Source organism: Giraffa tippelskirchi, chromosome 1 (genome assembly GCF_054371585.1).
Source record: "Giraffa tippelskirchi isolate mGirTip1 chromosome 1, T2T-mGirTip1v1.2.pri, whole genome shotgun sequence".
NCBI lineage: Eukaryota > Metazoa > Chordata > Mammalia > Artiodactyla > Giraffidae > Giraffa > Giraffa tippelskirchi.
Genome location: NC_137275.1, coordinates 197,819,025 through 197,836,576, shown reverse-complemented (window position 1 = coordinate 197,836,576; position 17,552 = coordinate 197,819,025). Strand labels below are relative to the sequence as shown.

The 17,552-nt window shown below is 47.0% G+C and overlaps 1 protein-coding gene across 14 annotated transcripts in view; it reads right to left on the bottom strand.

Moving 5' to 3' along the window:
- The window catches only part of AOPEP (aminopeptidase O (putative)), a 406,505-nt gene that overhangs the window by 1,334 nt on the left and 387,619 nt on the right, over positions 1-17,552 (bottom strand). For 11 of the 14 annotated variants that reach the window (XR_014062841.1, XR_014062843.1, XM_081522460.1 and 8 more), the window contains 2 exons: positions 4,902-4,988; positions 3,069-3,213 (listed from right to left, as the gene is read on the bottom strand). Coding sequence is in view for 11 of the 14 variants with exons in the window: in XM_081522460.1 (XP_081378586.1) it covers positions 3,073-3,213; positions 4,902-4,988 (228 nt within the window). In the remaining 3 variants the exon portion in view is untranslated. Of the gene's footprint in view, positions 1-256; positions 546-3,068; positions 3,214-4,901; positions 4,989-17,552 lie in introns of all 14 variants that reach the window. The other 3 variants (XM_081522504.1, XM_081522531.1, XR_014062842.1) reach the window with 2 other exon arrangements.

Here is a 17,552-nt window from a genome sequence, read left to right as displayed (position 1 = left end):
CTTTGCTCACACACGGCTGTGAAAGCCAGTGGCTGTAACTTGGGCTTCATTCACAGGACAGATACTAGGGAGGCAGGCTGTTTCAGACCCGCCGTCACTCCGCCTGCTTTCTGGCCATAGTACACCATGACAGAGGTGGGCGCTGCCCATGTCACACGCATGGTGCTAATGGCATTCTGCCTTTTTGGGTGGAAGCTCATTTCTCTTGTGTCAACAGAACTCTGACTCTACCAACACCCACACACAGGTCACATACAGAGGGGCCACCACCGCTGCCGGTCAGCTCTGCTGTGGACGCTCGGGCCAGTCTTCACGCAGCTGCAGTCCCAGCTCCCAAGCCTCTGGGCACTTACAAACAGGAAGGCTTTGCTCTAGGGCTCGACTCCTGTTCCTGCTGAACTGAGCCAGTGTGTAAAATGAGAACTGATATCAGCTCAGTAGGCACCGGAGGGCGGGTCCAACTGACAGCCCGGAGAAGCAGTGCCTCAGCTGGGAGCTCGCTCGGCCTCGTTCCACTGGCGCTGCAGAAGATACACAGACCTGGACTGCAAATACAAGAGAGAGTTCACCGTGCTCGGAAATCATAAGAGGAAGTCTCCTTTGAAAGCAAGCACTCAGCTCTACTCACACGCCATCTATTGCTGACACAGTCTTAGTTGACTTCTATGATTCATTTGCTTTTAGATTTTTAAAAGAATAATTTTGTAGCTTTCAATACATTTGAACTTTCAGACAGATGTTTACTTAGTGGATTTATATTTCTGTAGACTTTGGGAATGTTTGCATTCGTACAGGACAAAGTGCATCCTTGGGGCCAGGCGGGCCCTTATCCTCCAGAATCCTGCTCGGCCCCGAGCTGACCGCTCAGCAGCGGCCTCTGCCCCAGCAGCTCCACCTTAACTGGCCCCATCTCACCTTCTCTTCAGGTGCAGAACTTAGCCACTGTGAACAAAGCGGAAACCAGTCACTGTTCACCAATCAGCTAAGCTCTGCACCTTGTCAGAGAGGTCGTCGCTGGGCATAAGGAAAGGGCCGGCGAGCATCTTCCGAGGCTGTCGGCTTCTTCCGCTTGCAGAGAGGAGCTACGAGATGCGTCTGTTCCCCGAACTGCAGAGAGCGCAACTACGGCTTCTGGAGCAGCAGTCAGGGTCGTGGTTGCGTGGTAATCCCTGGCAATGTGATTTTAATCTTAAGTCACAAATCAGCATGCCAGGAACCCAAGCAGCCAGAGCACTCGGGGGTGGCGGTGCCGCCCACATCGCACGCACCAGCTTCCTCAGACACAAGGCGATGACACCACCTCCAGGCCTGCTACACTACCAAGTGGGTTTTACTTCTGCTTGGTGTTCATTTACTCGGCATCTTAGGGGTAAAATTTTTAAAAATCAAAGGACTCACAGATGACCACACAAATGCCAGCGCAGCTTTGGGAGATGAAATGAAAAATGCATCAACCACCTGGTCTGGGGCTGCCATGCTCAGTCTCCCAGCCCATCACCCTTTGGGGCACAAGTTCTAAGTGTCGGAGATGTCTGTGGGGATCCTCGAGGGGTGGGATGGATTCCCAACTGCTGGAGGGTGCAGGCCCGCCACGGTCCTTCACCGAGCAGGCGGGGAGGGGGCAGAGGGCATGTGAGTGGCCCCTGTGTTCATCCAGGAGTGCGGGGGTGGGGGTGGGGAGCGGGACACCTGACCAGACAACTCCTCTGCCCACTTGGGGCAAAAAAAGCACAATGAAGAATCACCAGAGCTGCGTAGCCCGCGGTGGTTTTCCACCACTTGGAGCCCAGGGAACATCAAAGGCACAGTCTGCACCACTGTAGTTTCACACACTTCAAGAAACACAAACTCTCTGTGAAGTGACAAATCTAAAGAGAAATATGATTTGTACTGATCACTGTATGAGGCTGGCAACATGTAACTGTGTAACTGCTCTGTTTTTTAAACTTGGCTGTCTCTGAACAGGCTCGGAAGCTGCCCGACGGGAGTGCTGGGGAAGCCTGCACACAGCCACTTCGCTATAAGACGCACAGTTGGGGCAACTATTCCCACTCTTCCCTTCCTGGCCAACACAGCTCTTCAACTCTCCTGGAAGAACCTCTTCAGTAGTAAGAGTTTGCTCAGATAAATAAGGCAGTTAAACATATTAGACAGAAATGGTTTTTTATAAGAGCAAAACATTAGAAGCAAATTAAATGTCCAACAATATCAACATAAAATATTAAATACCCATTAAAATTATAGAAAATCTATACAACATGAAGAATGAAATCTGAGGTTAAAAAAAAAAGACACAAAATCAGACATGCCCTGTTATCATGTAAAACCTTGAAGAAACCTGAGAGTCAGAGAAATGATAATGGTAAAGAAAAAAAATACTTTTAATTCCACAGTTTTACTTATAAAACCTACATATCATTGCTAAATTACAGTTAGAATGCATAAATTTCGTTAAAAACTGCTAGAATGTAGATCTAACAGGTCAGTTCCAAGCACAATTAACAGAGGAAGCAGTTTAAATCATTTAGGACTCCCACTCCAACTCTGCTCCAACGTTGAGGTAGCCTGCTGCAGACACGCTGCGTGGAGAGGCACCTGGCACAGGGCAGGAGGACCTGCCAGCCTCTCCTGCCAGGTGGGGACAACCTGAGGGACCTCAAGTCCCCATACACCTCCTCACAGCTCAGGATGCGGGGTAGCCCGGCAACACCCCCCCACCTTAGCCTTCACCCTGAAGACTGGGGGGGTGGGGGGTGGGGAGGTCATGCTCTCCAGTTCACCTTCTAACCTACTCAAGATGTTCTCCTGTGAATCCTGTTCCCCCAAATAACAAAACCCGAAGCGGTCAAAACAGTGCTGGGGAGGGGGCTGTTCTGCGAGGGTGGACAGCGCGGGCTTTCGTGGCCGCTCAGCCAGACGAGGCGCCACCTACCCCTCAGGGCGGGAGCCCGGGACTGAAGCCGCCAGGGCTCTCGGCTCACCATTTGGCTTAGTGACTTACTTGGCTCCTAGGAGGAATCTCGGCTAGAGCCGAAGAATGGAAAAAGGAGAGAGAGAGAAAGAATCACCTCTTTAAAATAACATCTCAGCCACCACCTCGGCTGAGGATCTGTCCATCTGCTCCCTGCTCAGCTCAAAGCACCTGCGGGCGAGATGCTGCTGCCGTGGATCCTCACTCAGCATCAGCTCCCCATAGAGGTAGATGCCCATGGCCTGTGGGAGGCACAGAGGCCAGAGAGTGTAAGAAAAAGGAATCATGTGTCCCCATGCGCTCGAGTGCACAGTCTGTGTTTGCTCCACACAGACATGCTGGGCTGGAAGTTACAAAGGCCCTAGAAAAGGCAGACAGCTGAACAGCGGTGCTTCAGGAAGCTGCAGTTTCCGATCCCCTTCTCCTCACTGAAACTCACCCAAGGAATTCTCAGCTATCAATTCCATCAACCCTGGTGGCTGAACCGAGGACAGAGGAAACATTTCTCTAGTGACAGGGAGGCTGCCATGACGACTGACCCTATGGGAACCCCTGCAGTTGCGAGGAGACCTGAGTGCAGTGTTTGTGTGTGACACAGACATGGACCTGCCTCCCTCCTAGCACAGCTGGGAAATGAGGACCACCTGTCACATGGGTGGGGAGAACCTCAGGCTGCCCTGGAAGACGCCTGCTGCTCCAGCCCAGCCTGCCTGCTCTCCTTCCACGGGCACACACTGGCTCTTCTGTCTCGAAAACAATGCTGCGAAAATCACATCTGTGTTTTTCCTACAGTTTTAAAAACAGTGGGTTATGTTCTGAAAGACCAAAAAGATCCCTTTGGTTCCGCCTTCTCTCTTGTTCTAAGCTTAGTTATGCTAAGACTATGTTCTGCTGGAGCAAGGACTCCCAACGACAATGCAGAAATGAAAACTTGGTGATGACGAGCTCAAAAATTTCTTTCTGAAAAAGCTGATGGCAACCCGTATCTGCAGAGATCATGGTTCCAAATACAGTGCAGTCAGTTTTGGTTTTCAGAACAGACTTTAAGTCGCTCTTAAATTTTGTCCCTCCATGTTTCCAAACACCTCTTGCTTCACTGTGCAAATGCGACATTTCTTCTGGTACAAAGTCATGTCTTTTTCTTTGTGGGAATAACGAGCCCTTACTTGCTGGCTGCCCCCTATACTCCGTCCTCTCAAAAGAGCCCTTGTTTGCCCTGCCCCAACTCTCCACCCCAACAGAAACATGGCTCCACTCTATCAGCCCGCAGCGCTCTGCAGAACGCTCACTCAGAGGCATACACTGGCCATGCCAAGGGGACGAGCCACAGCTGACAAGAGCCATGGCACACGCACCACCGTGGCCCACCAAGCTGGGGGTGGGGGGAGAGGCTGACCTCCACACACTGCAGCCCAGCAGAGGTGGCAAAGAAAACATCTTCAAACAGGTTCATGGGCTCCTTGCCAGGTGACTGCTTTCCTTGGTGAAGAGTGAGGAAAGTCCTCACAGGAAGGTAGCTCAGCACAGGGGTCCACCTGGTATGGCAGGTGCAGACACAGACCAGACTGTCCCAGCCAGCCGGGGCAGTCCCAGTCTCATCCCCAGACACACACCATCGCATCACTGGGCCACAATCCCAACCTAAGGAACCTGGGGTTCAAAGATGTAATGAAGTCTGCCCATGCTTTATTTGGTAACGGCAGTGGGCCACAGCTCCATCAAACCAGGGGAGCTTCAAGAGATACCAAGAAGAAAAAAAGCTCAAAGGTTGGGTAGGTACGCTCCTACCAACTCTTAAAAATTGTTGGAAAGTGTTGAAGTACTTGTTATTTAAGTAGAGAAGGTAACAAACTGGGCCCCCATGTTAAGCATACTGCATAGTCAGGGACAGCATTTAAAGAATCCCCATCTGCTGAAAAATGAAACTTACCTGATCCTCTTGAAGGAACCTCTCCACGTCTCTGTACGCTTTTGTGTATTTGTGCTTAACAATGAGTTCACACCAGCGATGGCGAACCTTAAGAAAAGAGAGAAAATTCCGTAAGCAACAAACTGGTAGGTTTCCTTGGCCTAACAAGTTTAATGATGGAGAACTTTTCCTGTTAGAAGAAGTTACTATATTAACACTGTTGAGACTTTAAAATTTCATTTTAATGTCTTTTACAAAGAAAGGAACCATGTTCTTCATTAAGAGGGCTGCAGGTCAACTTTAAGGGAAGAAAATGCACGTTTCACTTAGGTGTTCTGATGTTTTAAAATACAACTTTGCCATACAGTAGACAAACGCAAAACGTAACTGGGAAATTAAACGCACGCCCCCAGCCAGGCAGGCTGGTGCTCTTGCCCTGCAGAATGCTGTCCATGAAGGTTTCCTTCATAAACCACAACTACTTAATTTCCTGCAATAAGTAATTTGGTTCAGTGCTGTTGATTGTAACAATACACACAGTAAAAGGGAGAAGACACTGCTCTCCACATTCCTAAGAGGCAGAGAGCACCTTCTGAGGAGCTCGGGGTATCTGCTGGAGGGGAGAGGAGGAGAGCAGACCACCCTGACGCAGGCAGCTCTGGCTGCATGTTTTGCTGTACAACCTACGGAAAACAGACAAGCTACATGTGTGCACCTTTTAGTGAAGATGCGTGATGAAAAGATTTCAGCAGGAATTTGTCAGGAAGCCCTCCCCCAAACCCTACAGACAATATGGGAGTCTGATCCCAGCACTGGCTGCCTCTGCTGATAAGAGGCAGTCTTGCCCCTCCCCCTGCACCTCTTCATCTCTAAGCTACTTCAGACACACTCTTTACGTTGAGACTCTTACCTAAATCCAGTCCTGGGCCATTGTCTACTGCATTAAAGCCCTCTCAATTATGCCTGGTAAGCAGTCCACCGTTTTATATTCCATTATTGGTTCAACATTAGCTATACATGAAAGTGATTACTTGCGTTTAAAAAAATAAAAAAGCCTCCTTCCATCACTCTTTGTTTTTACTGCCTTTGAAAGAGGAAGACCCTTTATAGCAATCCATTTGTGGCAACAGTAAAATGGAAGCAATTTCAACATTTTGGCTGGGGCCCCTGTAAATTATATCATTATGCACTGATGGCCGGATCTCTCCTTTAATCTACTATAAATAGATTTACACACAAACAATTAGGAACGAAGTAAAGAAACATTTTTTGGAAAGAATCCTGCCCCTAGGCTACAGTGCACTCTGAGGCACACGGTGGTGCCCTTTGCTTACAGGCAGCCAGGCCCTTTGAACTTCTAAGAACAGGATGCCAACGAACTTTTTACATCCACAAAGGAATTTCGGAGGTGCACGGAAATGAGCTAATAGCCTCGCAACAAACATCACAACAAAAGGGAAGCAGGTTGGGCTGGACAGGTCTTGGAAATCTTTCCACCTTCAACAAACTGTTCTTTCCTATATGGCCAACAGAAAGGCCAGCATAAAAGGGAAAGGGTAGCGACTAAGATATTCTAAGCAGAAGAACCACTGACCAGAGCCCAGACTGCACCAATCAGAGGAGGCTCCCAGGCAATCAGATCCTGCTCTTGTGTTTTGGTCCAAGTACGGGACAGAACCAAAAGGGTCCCTTGGTCCATTTCTCTGGTTTCTTTCCCAACTCAATGAAACCCAGATGCCTCAGGTACCACCAGTCGCATCCATGCAGCACCAGAAATGCCATGTTCTTTAGCTCTGGGAAAGGAGAAGGCCTGGTGGGAGGGCCACCGTGCAGCGTGAGAGCCAGGGCCCTGGGCCGCCTGCTCTGGGGCACTGCAAGAGTCTTACTTCTCACAATTGCATGTGGGGACAGCTGTCTCAGCTCTTAGCAGAGTCAAGTATAAGAGAAGTCTGTCAGCTCCACCGTGAGCTAAAGACAGGCTTGCGCACCAAGCCTTTGACAAGAACAGTTGCTGATCATTCCAAAACTTAGGGACGTTATCTTTTGTTAGACCTCATTTTGAGAATGGAGGTATTTAATATTGGCCTCCCATTCCCCACCACCACCCCCTGCGCTCCTTTATCTTTATTTACACATACGGAAACAACAAAACACAAATTAGGGTCTGTTTCTTAGTAGGGTAAGTCCATTATGACTGGAAGAGGACCCAGGAGCTGGGCTGAGTGAGAGAGGCCTTCACAACCAATATGAAGTCAGCCTTTCCACTTCTCTTCCTGTTAAAAATCAATGTATTGTCACGATTAATAAGAGATCTAGTCTTCTGGCCCCTGAAAGCTAACACGGCATCCAGGAAGTACAGACCAACCCCTTTCCCCACCCTACAAAGAGCAGGAAAAACAACAAGCCTTTTCATTACAACAGAATTAAATATATTGCAAAATTTCAATGACAGGATGTTTATAAGACATCACAGAGATGCTGTGTGAGGCTGCGGGCCCAACAAATATTTCTCGCTTGTGGACAGGGTTTTTACTCCTCTTTGTATTTCTTTAAGAAACAAAGAGAATCTCTATCTTTTAGCCGAGGACCCAAAATTTGCAAGGAAACCAGTCACCACTTGGAACAGAGGTCTTTCTGAAAATGTGGCAGCAGGGTGACATTTGCCTCAATTTCTCCCAGCAGTATTTCCACAGTGGGCACTCATGGACTATCTTCCTTTCTCCAGATCACTGAGAAGCTCGAAGAAATCCCTGACAGAGGTCCTCACACACTCGTACCCAGCTCCTTCCTCTGTTGATAATGGAGGAAAGTGAAGTTCTCAGTGCTGGGGAGCAGTAGAGAATTCGCAAGCCGAGGCAGGGCTCTATGAACAAAACTATCCACTCTGTAGACCTGCTCTTCTTTATTTTCTAATTAATTTATTCATAAGTGGGGGCAGTGGTCACCTCATCTTTCAACTTCCTCAGTGAGATGAAAAGTGAACACTGTATATACAGCTATGGGAACATCTGGCCCAGCCACAGTATCTGTGGCTTCTTGACTGTTCACTCAGCATCAGCTTTCAATGGGTAGATACATATACCAAAACCAATCAATACTTACACTTTAAATGTTCACATTATATCACAATGTCTCAAGAGAGATAAAAAACTTCTAATGACTTTTTCAACTGTGATTCAGATTCATAAAGTCACTCCAAACCCACACTAGGAATCACCTGAAAGCCTTGAGCCATCCAACATCTTAGCCTGAATTCCAGCAACACTGTCAAGCTACCAAAGGAAAGAGGCAAGGGTGAGGGAGGGGGGAATCGGGTCAGGAAAAGAATAAGAAACCTGAGAAAATCAGAAAAGGGATATTTCAGGAGTGGGAAGAGGTGCTGGTGAAGAGAAGGGCTGGGGGACCCCTGTTCCAGGAGCTCCAGAGCGTGTTGTCTCACAGGGCCCTGGAAGCCCACCTTTTCCTCACTGGAGTCTTCAGTGCAGACAGTGGCTGGTGCAGCCCAAATCCTGCCAGCTAGTGCCAGAACAGGAGTGCGCCCACCACCCAGGGCCATGCTGCCAGTCCCATAACACACTGAAGCATATCTGTGCTAACAGGTCTGAGCCACCTGAGGGACGTGAGCAGACACGTGGGCCAGAGATCCAAATCATTTTCTGCACAGGATATGTATACATGTGTATACACACACACAGGAACAGATGTTTCTTTTTTAACAGTTTCCCTCACTACAGCAACTACTGATAGTTTCTGCTGTTCTTTTCTCTGGTTGGTGACCTACTGAAGTGATTTCATGACCCCTGGGTTCTGATCCACAGAGCTGTCTCCCAGGGTTAGGGAGAGAACAGCCTCTGCTCGTGGGCTGCTGTGGGAGCCCACCCAGGTCGCCGCAGCAAGCATTAGGACGGCGAATCTCAGTCATTGCTTGTCCTCTTAGTAGGAGCAGCATGTTTCTGGCTTTCGTTTCTACTTCAAAAGTTCTATTTATTGAATTTATAAAAACGTGAGAGTATCAACTCCAAGGAAAAGTTTGCTAACTGCTGAAAACCAGAAGAGCAAGGTGCCTGTCAGGTGGGCAGTGAGGAGGGAAGGACTGGGATGGGGGATGGGGGGTGGGGTGGGGAGGGAGGGTGGGACCACGCAGCAGCCCAGGAAGATGAGCCTGGACTCAGGACAGTGAGACACCAGCTGGAGTGGCCAGGGTAGGAAGCCTGCAAGGGGGTCCTCAAGCCTGGGGCAGCGGGCAATTCTCAGGCCACCCCTGGGAAGTAAACCCAGGGGCCAGACACCTAGGGACTTTGCAAACTGTTTGCAAAGACAGCCTGGCTCCAGCACCAGCCTGAGTTGCATGGCATTTCTACCATTTCAAGGACGTTATCGCTACCCAAGCGGCGAGCCGAATGACTTCTGGCCGGCTCCTCTGATTTCTGGCACCTGCCTTGTACGGTCAAACCATGGCTCAGATTCAGGGACAAGTCCCATGACCCAATGGGCACCTCTGTGATATAACCACAGCCTTGATTAGGACATGCTGGGGCTCCCTCCTGGAAAAGGAAAGAAAAACTACTGAAAGATAACTCCCCATCTGCCCGCCTCTCCCCAAACTCTTTTCAATCTGAAAATTTTAATGCATCCAGAACTAACTGTTATTAAACTCTAGAACAGGGGTTGCCAATTTTTTCTGTCAATGGTCACAGTGAGCGTCTATGGTTTCTCAGTCCGTTTGCCCTGTATCACAGGAGCAGCCATAGACAATATGTAAATGAGAGGTCATGGTTATCTTCAGATAAACTTTTATATTCAAAAACAAGCAGTGGGCTGGACCTGCAGGCTCAAGCTGCTGACCTCTGATCTGCAAAGGAAGTCCATGCTGGTCAATGTTTAACACCCTATCCCCCACCCCCAATCCACCAGCATGACGCCACAGAACAGAGCCAGGAGGCCTTGTGAGCCGGCTCCAGCCAGTGTCAGCCCATCCTGCCAGGAAATCTAGGGTGTTCTTGACTGTGGGGCTTTTCTTTCCTCTGTGGGCTGAACTCCTCTGCACAAGAAACCTGCTCTGGCTTCCCTGGGAAACAGAGTACCTCTCAGCCTACAGCCAAGTGTGAACGCAAGGCGCCAGGCGTGGGTGGGTGGGGGATTGGACACTGAGGAAATGCCAATTTTAGGAAGAATAATCCCCTGAACCAGCTCACTCCCAGTCTCCCACACTGACCAGATGCTTCTGTCTGCAGTCCACTACATACCCTAGACTCTGTGTTCATTAACACTTTACAATTCTCAATGCTCTTTTATATCTTTTATCTTTTTTTTTCCTTCAATTTTAACAAGCTATTTCAAAGAAATAAAAATTCTTATGAGAATGCTCCCCTACAGGCTACTTACTATCTAATGGACTAATTTCCCAAAGTAGTTTTCAGACATTCCTTAAACATAATTCTTCTCATAATAATGTAATTTGGAACTCCAGTTTATATACATATAGACAGATCAAGGAGGAAAAATATAAGTGAGTTCTTCAAGTGGTTTAAATCAGTCAGGTAGAAAACATCTTAAACACTCAACTCCTTTGGTTGGGGGTGGGAGGCTGGGTCCCTTGGAATGGAGTCTGAAAACCTGTGTCTCACACAGAAGAGTTACTGTGACTGAAGAGCGAATGGAATCAGAGGCTGAGCAGACATGCTGAAGGGCTAAGACAAAACAGTTCAGTTCCAACAGCTTGGCCAACACCCCTCAACTTGGTTCTGGTAGCCACAACGCCACTGACTACATGGCCAAGGTCAGAAGCAGAAAATCTTCTGTCACCACAAGCCCGGGGCTACAGTTTGTTTTGGCGTACCTCACAGCCACGCTTGAAAAAGCACCTGTGGCTCCTGTACGTGGCCGCTTCCCTTTATTTTTGAATATTAAAAATTATAAACCGGTAACTTAGCACATATAAACAACATAGATTTTTATTTTATATTTTTCCTTATTTTCCAGTCACTGCCAGATTCACTAGCTTAGTGTGGTCCATATACTTTGATGTAACGACAACTGTAGGATGTTTCCTCCTATTGATATACTATAGCTCCACTAGTCTTTCAATCATCTGACGATGCCAGAAGTCCATTTCTAGTGTGTTCTAGAAAGTCCCAAGCCAGAAGTCTATTTCTAGTGTGTTCTAGAAAGTCCCAAAGTGTGTTAATAGCTTTTTACCAAGAAGTTACAAGGGTCTATCGACACAGGTCCAGAACAAGGACACCTGCTGTGACACCAGACCACAGTGCTGTGGCCCACCTCACTCAGCACACCCTAGGTTAGCCAGTGACCCGAAACTGATACGGCCACACCCCTTAACTCACCTCTTGGGCCCAGAATTCATAAACCCCGCCTGCTTCCCCACGCATGGGTCACTCTCCCAGAGCTGGGTCTTACAGCTTCTCCAACTCTTTGAAACTGCTGTTTCCTTACTCAGTAATTTCTGTCTTTACCAACAATAAAATACAAGCTTGGAGAGAGCTGGGGCCTGAGTGCCCCCGGGCCATCTCCAGGCCCCGTCTCAATGCCTGGCACGTAAGTATCTGCTTAATAAATGTTTCTGAATGAATGCACCATTTTAAAAACTCAGACTGCTTTTCAGCTACTTTGAAATTATAATGCACGGTTGGAAGCTGTAAAATGCTTTGAAGAATGCCACCCTACCTATTTATGACAGGAAACATTCCTCTTTTTCAGTCCTTTTGATTCTAAAATTTACTGTTGAAGGGGGAAAAAAAAATCTGTCCAGGGAACATGATCTGGGCAGCACATTAAACCTCCTTTTGAGTTCCATTTTATATCTGTAAACAGAAAGACCAAGGCTCATGGCTTTTGTGAGTTAATAAGTCTAACACTGCAATAAACAAATCTACTTTTTCAATTTGTGTCCTTAAATTAGATTTATTGTTGCTTTAAAGTGGGTTGACTGCTGCTGAGGGAAGCATGACTGGCAGCCGGGGGGTGAGGGGAGACCTTTCCAGAGCGGCTCCGGGAGGGAGAGCCTTTCCAGCATTCCGTTCTGGTGCATCTGCGATGGTCTGGGATGTCTCTTTCTCATGTGGCACAGTCGGGGTAAGCCTGTCACACCGAGATTTCCAACACTTCCCTTTTCCTCTCTCTCACCTTACTTTCAAAGGGCTACGATCTTAACACTGTTTTAACTAAAGGGAATACAAAGTTGCTCCGTGTGCTGCCACAAAGCCAGGCTAGTAAATCTCGTTGCCCTGAGTTAGGACAACAGGCTCTCAGCTCTTTTTCCTAACCTTACTTGAGTCAGCCCCTATCACTCTCAGCTCTATGGTAACTGGTTACAGCCAGTAATACCAGATATTACCAGTTATGACCAGAGCTATGGCAACATGCAAAACAGGAATCATCCAAACCTGCTATGGGGATCACTACACTTGATGTGCACATGGAGTGTGACGGAGAGGGTCAAAGGTGATGACAAACATCAAGTTTTACATGGTCTCTCAGGCAAGTTCCAACCTTTCTTCCTTCTCCTGTGTATATACTGTTTCATTTAATGTCATCAATACTATTCAAGAAAGCTGGCTCCAAAAAGTAGAACTCAGGAGCCCATGATGAGTCCACCCTGAAGTATGGTACAGTGAGCCTTCCCTCCCTATCAAAGTGAAAGGGAAAGTCACTGAGTCATGTCCGACTCTTTTCCACCCCATGGACTATACAGTCCATGGAATTCTCCAGGCCAGAATACTGGAGTGGGTAGCCTTTCCCTTCTCCAGGGGATCTTCCCAACCTAGGGATCGAACCCAGGTCTACTGCATTCCAGGCGGATTCTTTACCAGCTGAGCCACAAAGGAAGCCCAAGAATACTGGAGTGGGTAGCCTAGCCCCTCTCCAGTGGATCATCCCGACCCAGGAATCGAACTGGGGTCTCCTGCATTGCAGGCGGATTCTTTACCAACTGAGCTATCAGGAAAGCTCAGTGAGCCTTCCCTCACTGAGCTTCCTCCCTGTCAAAACGGCACACTAAATGGCAACATTCCAATGTGGAATTTGATAATTAGGAAATTACACACTGTACCTCCTTCCCTCATTAATATCTGACAAATGGCCTTTGCTAAAAAAAAAAAGAAAGAAAAAGAAAAAAGACTTTTACTGTTGGCAGAACAGTGACCATGGGTTACCTCCTCTGAGAAGCTCTGAAGGGACACCTGTGCCTTCTCTCCATTTCCTCAGGGGCAGACGTGACCAACTCCGGAGGGCCGCATCAAGTCTACCAAAAAGGTTTGCTCTCTCTGTGACAAAGGGGTTTCCCTATAGCCTTAGTTATCCAATCTTTATTGTGTCATATACTAGTCACTCTATTCCAGAACACTTGGGAGATCCAGAAAACGTCATTCTCCAAAAGCTAAGTTTCGGGTATTAAGGATGACTTGGTGAGTAAAACAGACAAGCTCCTGCCCTCTTACAGCTTATAGTTCAGTATAAAGTCTAAGAAAAATTCAGTAAACTCATGTTAAGCTCAGTGTGTCTCTAGCCCTACCACATGTTCCATGAAAAAATTCAACTCTCCCTTGCCTGCTTCTTCTTAATGGCTATTTCTTCCAATACCTTCCTAATGGAAGCTAGAGAAATGGACTTATAAACCAGCAATTCCACTTCTTAGGTATAAGACCCAAAAGTGACAACTTATGTCTACACACAACACTGCACCCTAATGTTCATAGCAGCATTACATATAATAGCCAAAAAACCCAAATGTCTATCAACTGATGAACAGTAAAACAGACGTGGCTTAACCATACCATCAAAAATACTTGGTGATAAAAAGAAACGAAGTATCAATACATGCAAAACACAGGTGATTCCTGAAGACAGTACGCCAAGTGAAAAGAAACCATTTACAAAAGGTGTATGTGACCCCATTTACATGGAAGCCCCCAGGTAAGCAAATCTGTAGACACAGAGAGATGAGTCTGGCTGGCAACGACTGGAGGTGGGGGGGAGATGGGAATGAGAGCTAAAGGGTACAGGGTTTCTTTGGGGGATGACAGACATTCTACAACTCACCGTAGTAATGGCTGTACAGCTCTGTGAATATACTAACAACTACTGAACTGTATATTTTGAAATGGGCGAATTATATGGTAAGTGAATTATTTCTCAAAATATTTGCTATTAAAAACAACCCAAGAGCCAAGCTGGGGAAGGCTGGTTCAGGAATGGTACCTGAGGAAACTACTTGCTGTCTGACAGTGGAGCCCAGGGGCAGGCCTGGCTCTGGGCTGCTCTCCCCACTGCCTGTGGACTTGCTATGCTCTCAGCCTGGGCATCCGCTTCTACCCACTGATGGGCACGATCAGTGGGTCGATGGAACACAATTCCACATGGTTCAAAGATGCACAGCAACACGCAGGCCAAGTAGCTTAAAAAATCATGTTCAGTGCCACCCCATAAAGTTGATTTTTAAAATTTCATACCCTGACAAACCAAAAATGCCTTCATACCACATCTGTGGAGGTGCTTTCACTTTTTAAAAACAATGTTAATTCAATACGATTGCTTTCTCTCTGCTATCAGTTATCAGTACAAACATTCACCTGTAAGAGGCATAAGCTGCCAGGGAATCCTGCAGGATCTATGCAGCGCCACCTCCCTGCAAGGCAGGCTCAGAGATCACACTCAGGAGGCCCCCACAAGCTTGAGGAAGAGTGCATTTTATCTGCAGCCTGAAGGTTCCACCACTTGAAGGCCAGAGAAATCCAACTTTCATATCTTGGGGTACCATGGAACTAGACAGCAAAGGGAGGTGCTTGAGAAAGGCATTAGAGGGAAGAAAAGCAATCTGGGAAGACATTGTGGCAACAGTGAGCCCTCTGTTCTAGGGCATTTAAGGCACGCTACATGGGATGACAACTCCGTTTGTAACTGTGAAAGAAAATGGCAGTGCTCACAGACAACTGTGTGCTTTTTGGAGGTGTGGATTTCACTACCGAAATCTAATGCAAAAGTATATAAACTACTGACACAGGTATGAAGAACCTAGGAACACCAATAAAATACCACACGTTGATTTTACTCTTAACACAATTAAAGACAAAAGGAACAGGAGCTGGGTTTGCGGTGCTATGGAAAGAAGAGCATCAGGGCAATGCTATTTATAACCCAGAAAATGTGTGCATCTCTGCCTCTGAGATCATCTGGACAGACTTGGTGGAGGGGGGAGAACAGGTAACATACACAGACAATAGAGTAGATAATGCCTCCTAAACCTTCAAATATCTATACAACAGGACCTGTTGCTAAGTACAGTGGAAGAAGCAATGGCAATGAATTAAACGACCAGGAACTTTTAAAATAACAGTCTGGCTACACTTATAGCTAAATATCCTCCTTTAAATGCCCTTTTCCTCTTTTATGTACAGATAAATTCTAAATGTTATGACTGATTATAATTGTTTACTTAACAAAGGTCCATCTAGTCAAAGCTATGGTTTTTCCATTAGTCATGTATGGATGTGAGAGTTGGACTATAAAGAAAGCTGAGCTCTGAAGAATTGATGCTTTTGAACTGTGGTGTTGGAGAAGACTCTTGAGAGTCCCTTGGTCTGCAAGGAGATCCAACCAGTCCGTCCTAAAGGAAATCAGTCCTGAATATTCATTGGAAGGACTGATGCTGAAGCTGAAGCTCCAGTACTCTGGCCACCTGATGTGAAGAACTGACTCACTGGAAAAGACCCTGATGCTGGGAAAGATTGAAGGCAGGAGAAGGGGACAAGAGAGGATGAGATGGTTGAATGGCATCAACGACTGGATGGACATGAGTTTGAGTAAGCTTTGGGAGTTGGTGATGAACAGGGAGGCCTGGAGTGTTGCACTCCACAGGGTCACAAAGAGTCGGACATGACTGAGTGAACTGAACTGAAAGAAAAATTAGGCAGATTATGCCACCAGTGGCTCATTTTTTCTTCAAACAAAATCTCATTAGCCACAAAGTGCAGTAACAACTTAAGGTAACTAAAATGCAGGCTCTGGCCTCAGGAATAGGAGAGGAATACTAATCTAAAAAAAAAAAAAAATCAAAATTCTTTGTCATGTTAGATCAGTTTTCAAAAATCCTTTTATCACTGTATATAGCAACTGAGACCTGATCGGTTACAAGGTTTCCATGGAAAAATTCTAGGGGTATTGAACTGAATAAGAAAGAAAATTCCAAGGAAGAAATATCTAGAGATACCTTCCTGACTTTGAAGACATGTTCTAAAACATTAAATGTCTCATAAACCAAATACAACAAAGAAAAAAATATACAAATATAACTAAAGAATTATGTAAGAGCTTTGTTTATTCTCACATTATAAAAGGCACATGGTTTAAAAATCTCACTATGTCTAAAGTAACTAAGGAAAATCACCCCAGTCCCTTTTATCACCCATATCCTGCCCAGCTCTCCAAACCCACAAATTACAATGCTGTGTCAAAAAGACAGCCCTGCCCCTCACCAGCACTGCTCTAGCATTTTAAAAAATATCAAGCCACAATACTTTTGGCTCACATCTTAAAGTTCAGAGCCATCAGCATTTGACTCTCTGATGTGCCAAAGTGCCGAGGAGCCAGACCCCTTGTCCCTGGGAAGAAATTGTGACAAACGGCCAGATGCTGGCTATGGCAGGTGTCAACCTTCCTTTCCGGAAGCTCATTCCACCTGCCCCTTGTATTTGACCCCGGAAAACCACTTGGCTGATTGCACCACACCATTCAGACCCTCCACAACGGTCTCCTTTTGATATGTTCACTCTGAGAACCTGCCTCCTGGGGCTCTGTTCCATGATGGTTGCCTCCTGACACTGCTGGGCAGTGACCTGGGGAGGCCCCCAGCACAGACTCCAAAAGGGAAGGAGGGAAGGAAGAGGCACCCACCAAGGCGGCTGGGGCCAGCGCTCTGGCACGACTCCCAGACCCAGGGCCTCGGTGACCTTGCACAGCCCTGTAGTCCTGCAGGGGCCGTGGCGCCAGCCCGGCAGGCTGCCCTCTCATACTGCCGCGATCACAGGGCTGACGTCAGCAAGGCTGGGTTCTGCTTTTGTGCTTCGATTCCGCGTTGAGGTGGACCAAAGGGGTAGGAGGCACCAAGCTCAACACACTGCAGTTCACGCACTATAAACTGCTGAGCACCCTGAAGTGGCAACAGAGCCCACCAAGATTACATCTACTCTTTCCTCTCAACTTCCTGTCAGGAGGACAAAATAGCAATGTTTTATTTATTTTGGAGCCAGAATACTATGGAAAAACAACCAGGGGAGAAGGGGGGTGCTGAGCTGCATGGTTGGGAATGGACCCCAAAACACTGTGCAGAAGCCAGTCACCGTGACCAGAAGGAATTTTAGCATAAAGGGAATGGGCAGAGTCATAGCTACTTATCAGGCATAGATTTTAAACACGATACCCACCTAACCTTTTTTAAAAAATCTATTTATTTTAATTGGAGGCTAATTACTTTACAATATTGTGGTGGTTTTTGCATACACTGAATCAGCCATGGGTGTACATGTGTCCCCTATCCTGAACCTCCCTCCCAGCTCCCTCCCCATCCCATCCTTCAGGGTTGGCCCAGTGCACCGGCTTTGAGTGCCCTGTTTCAGGCATCGAACTTGGACTGGGCTTTATTCTCTGACCTTTTAGTAT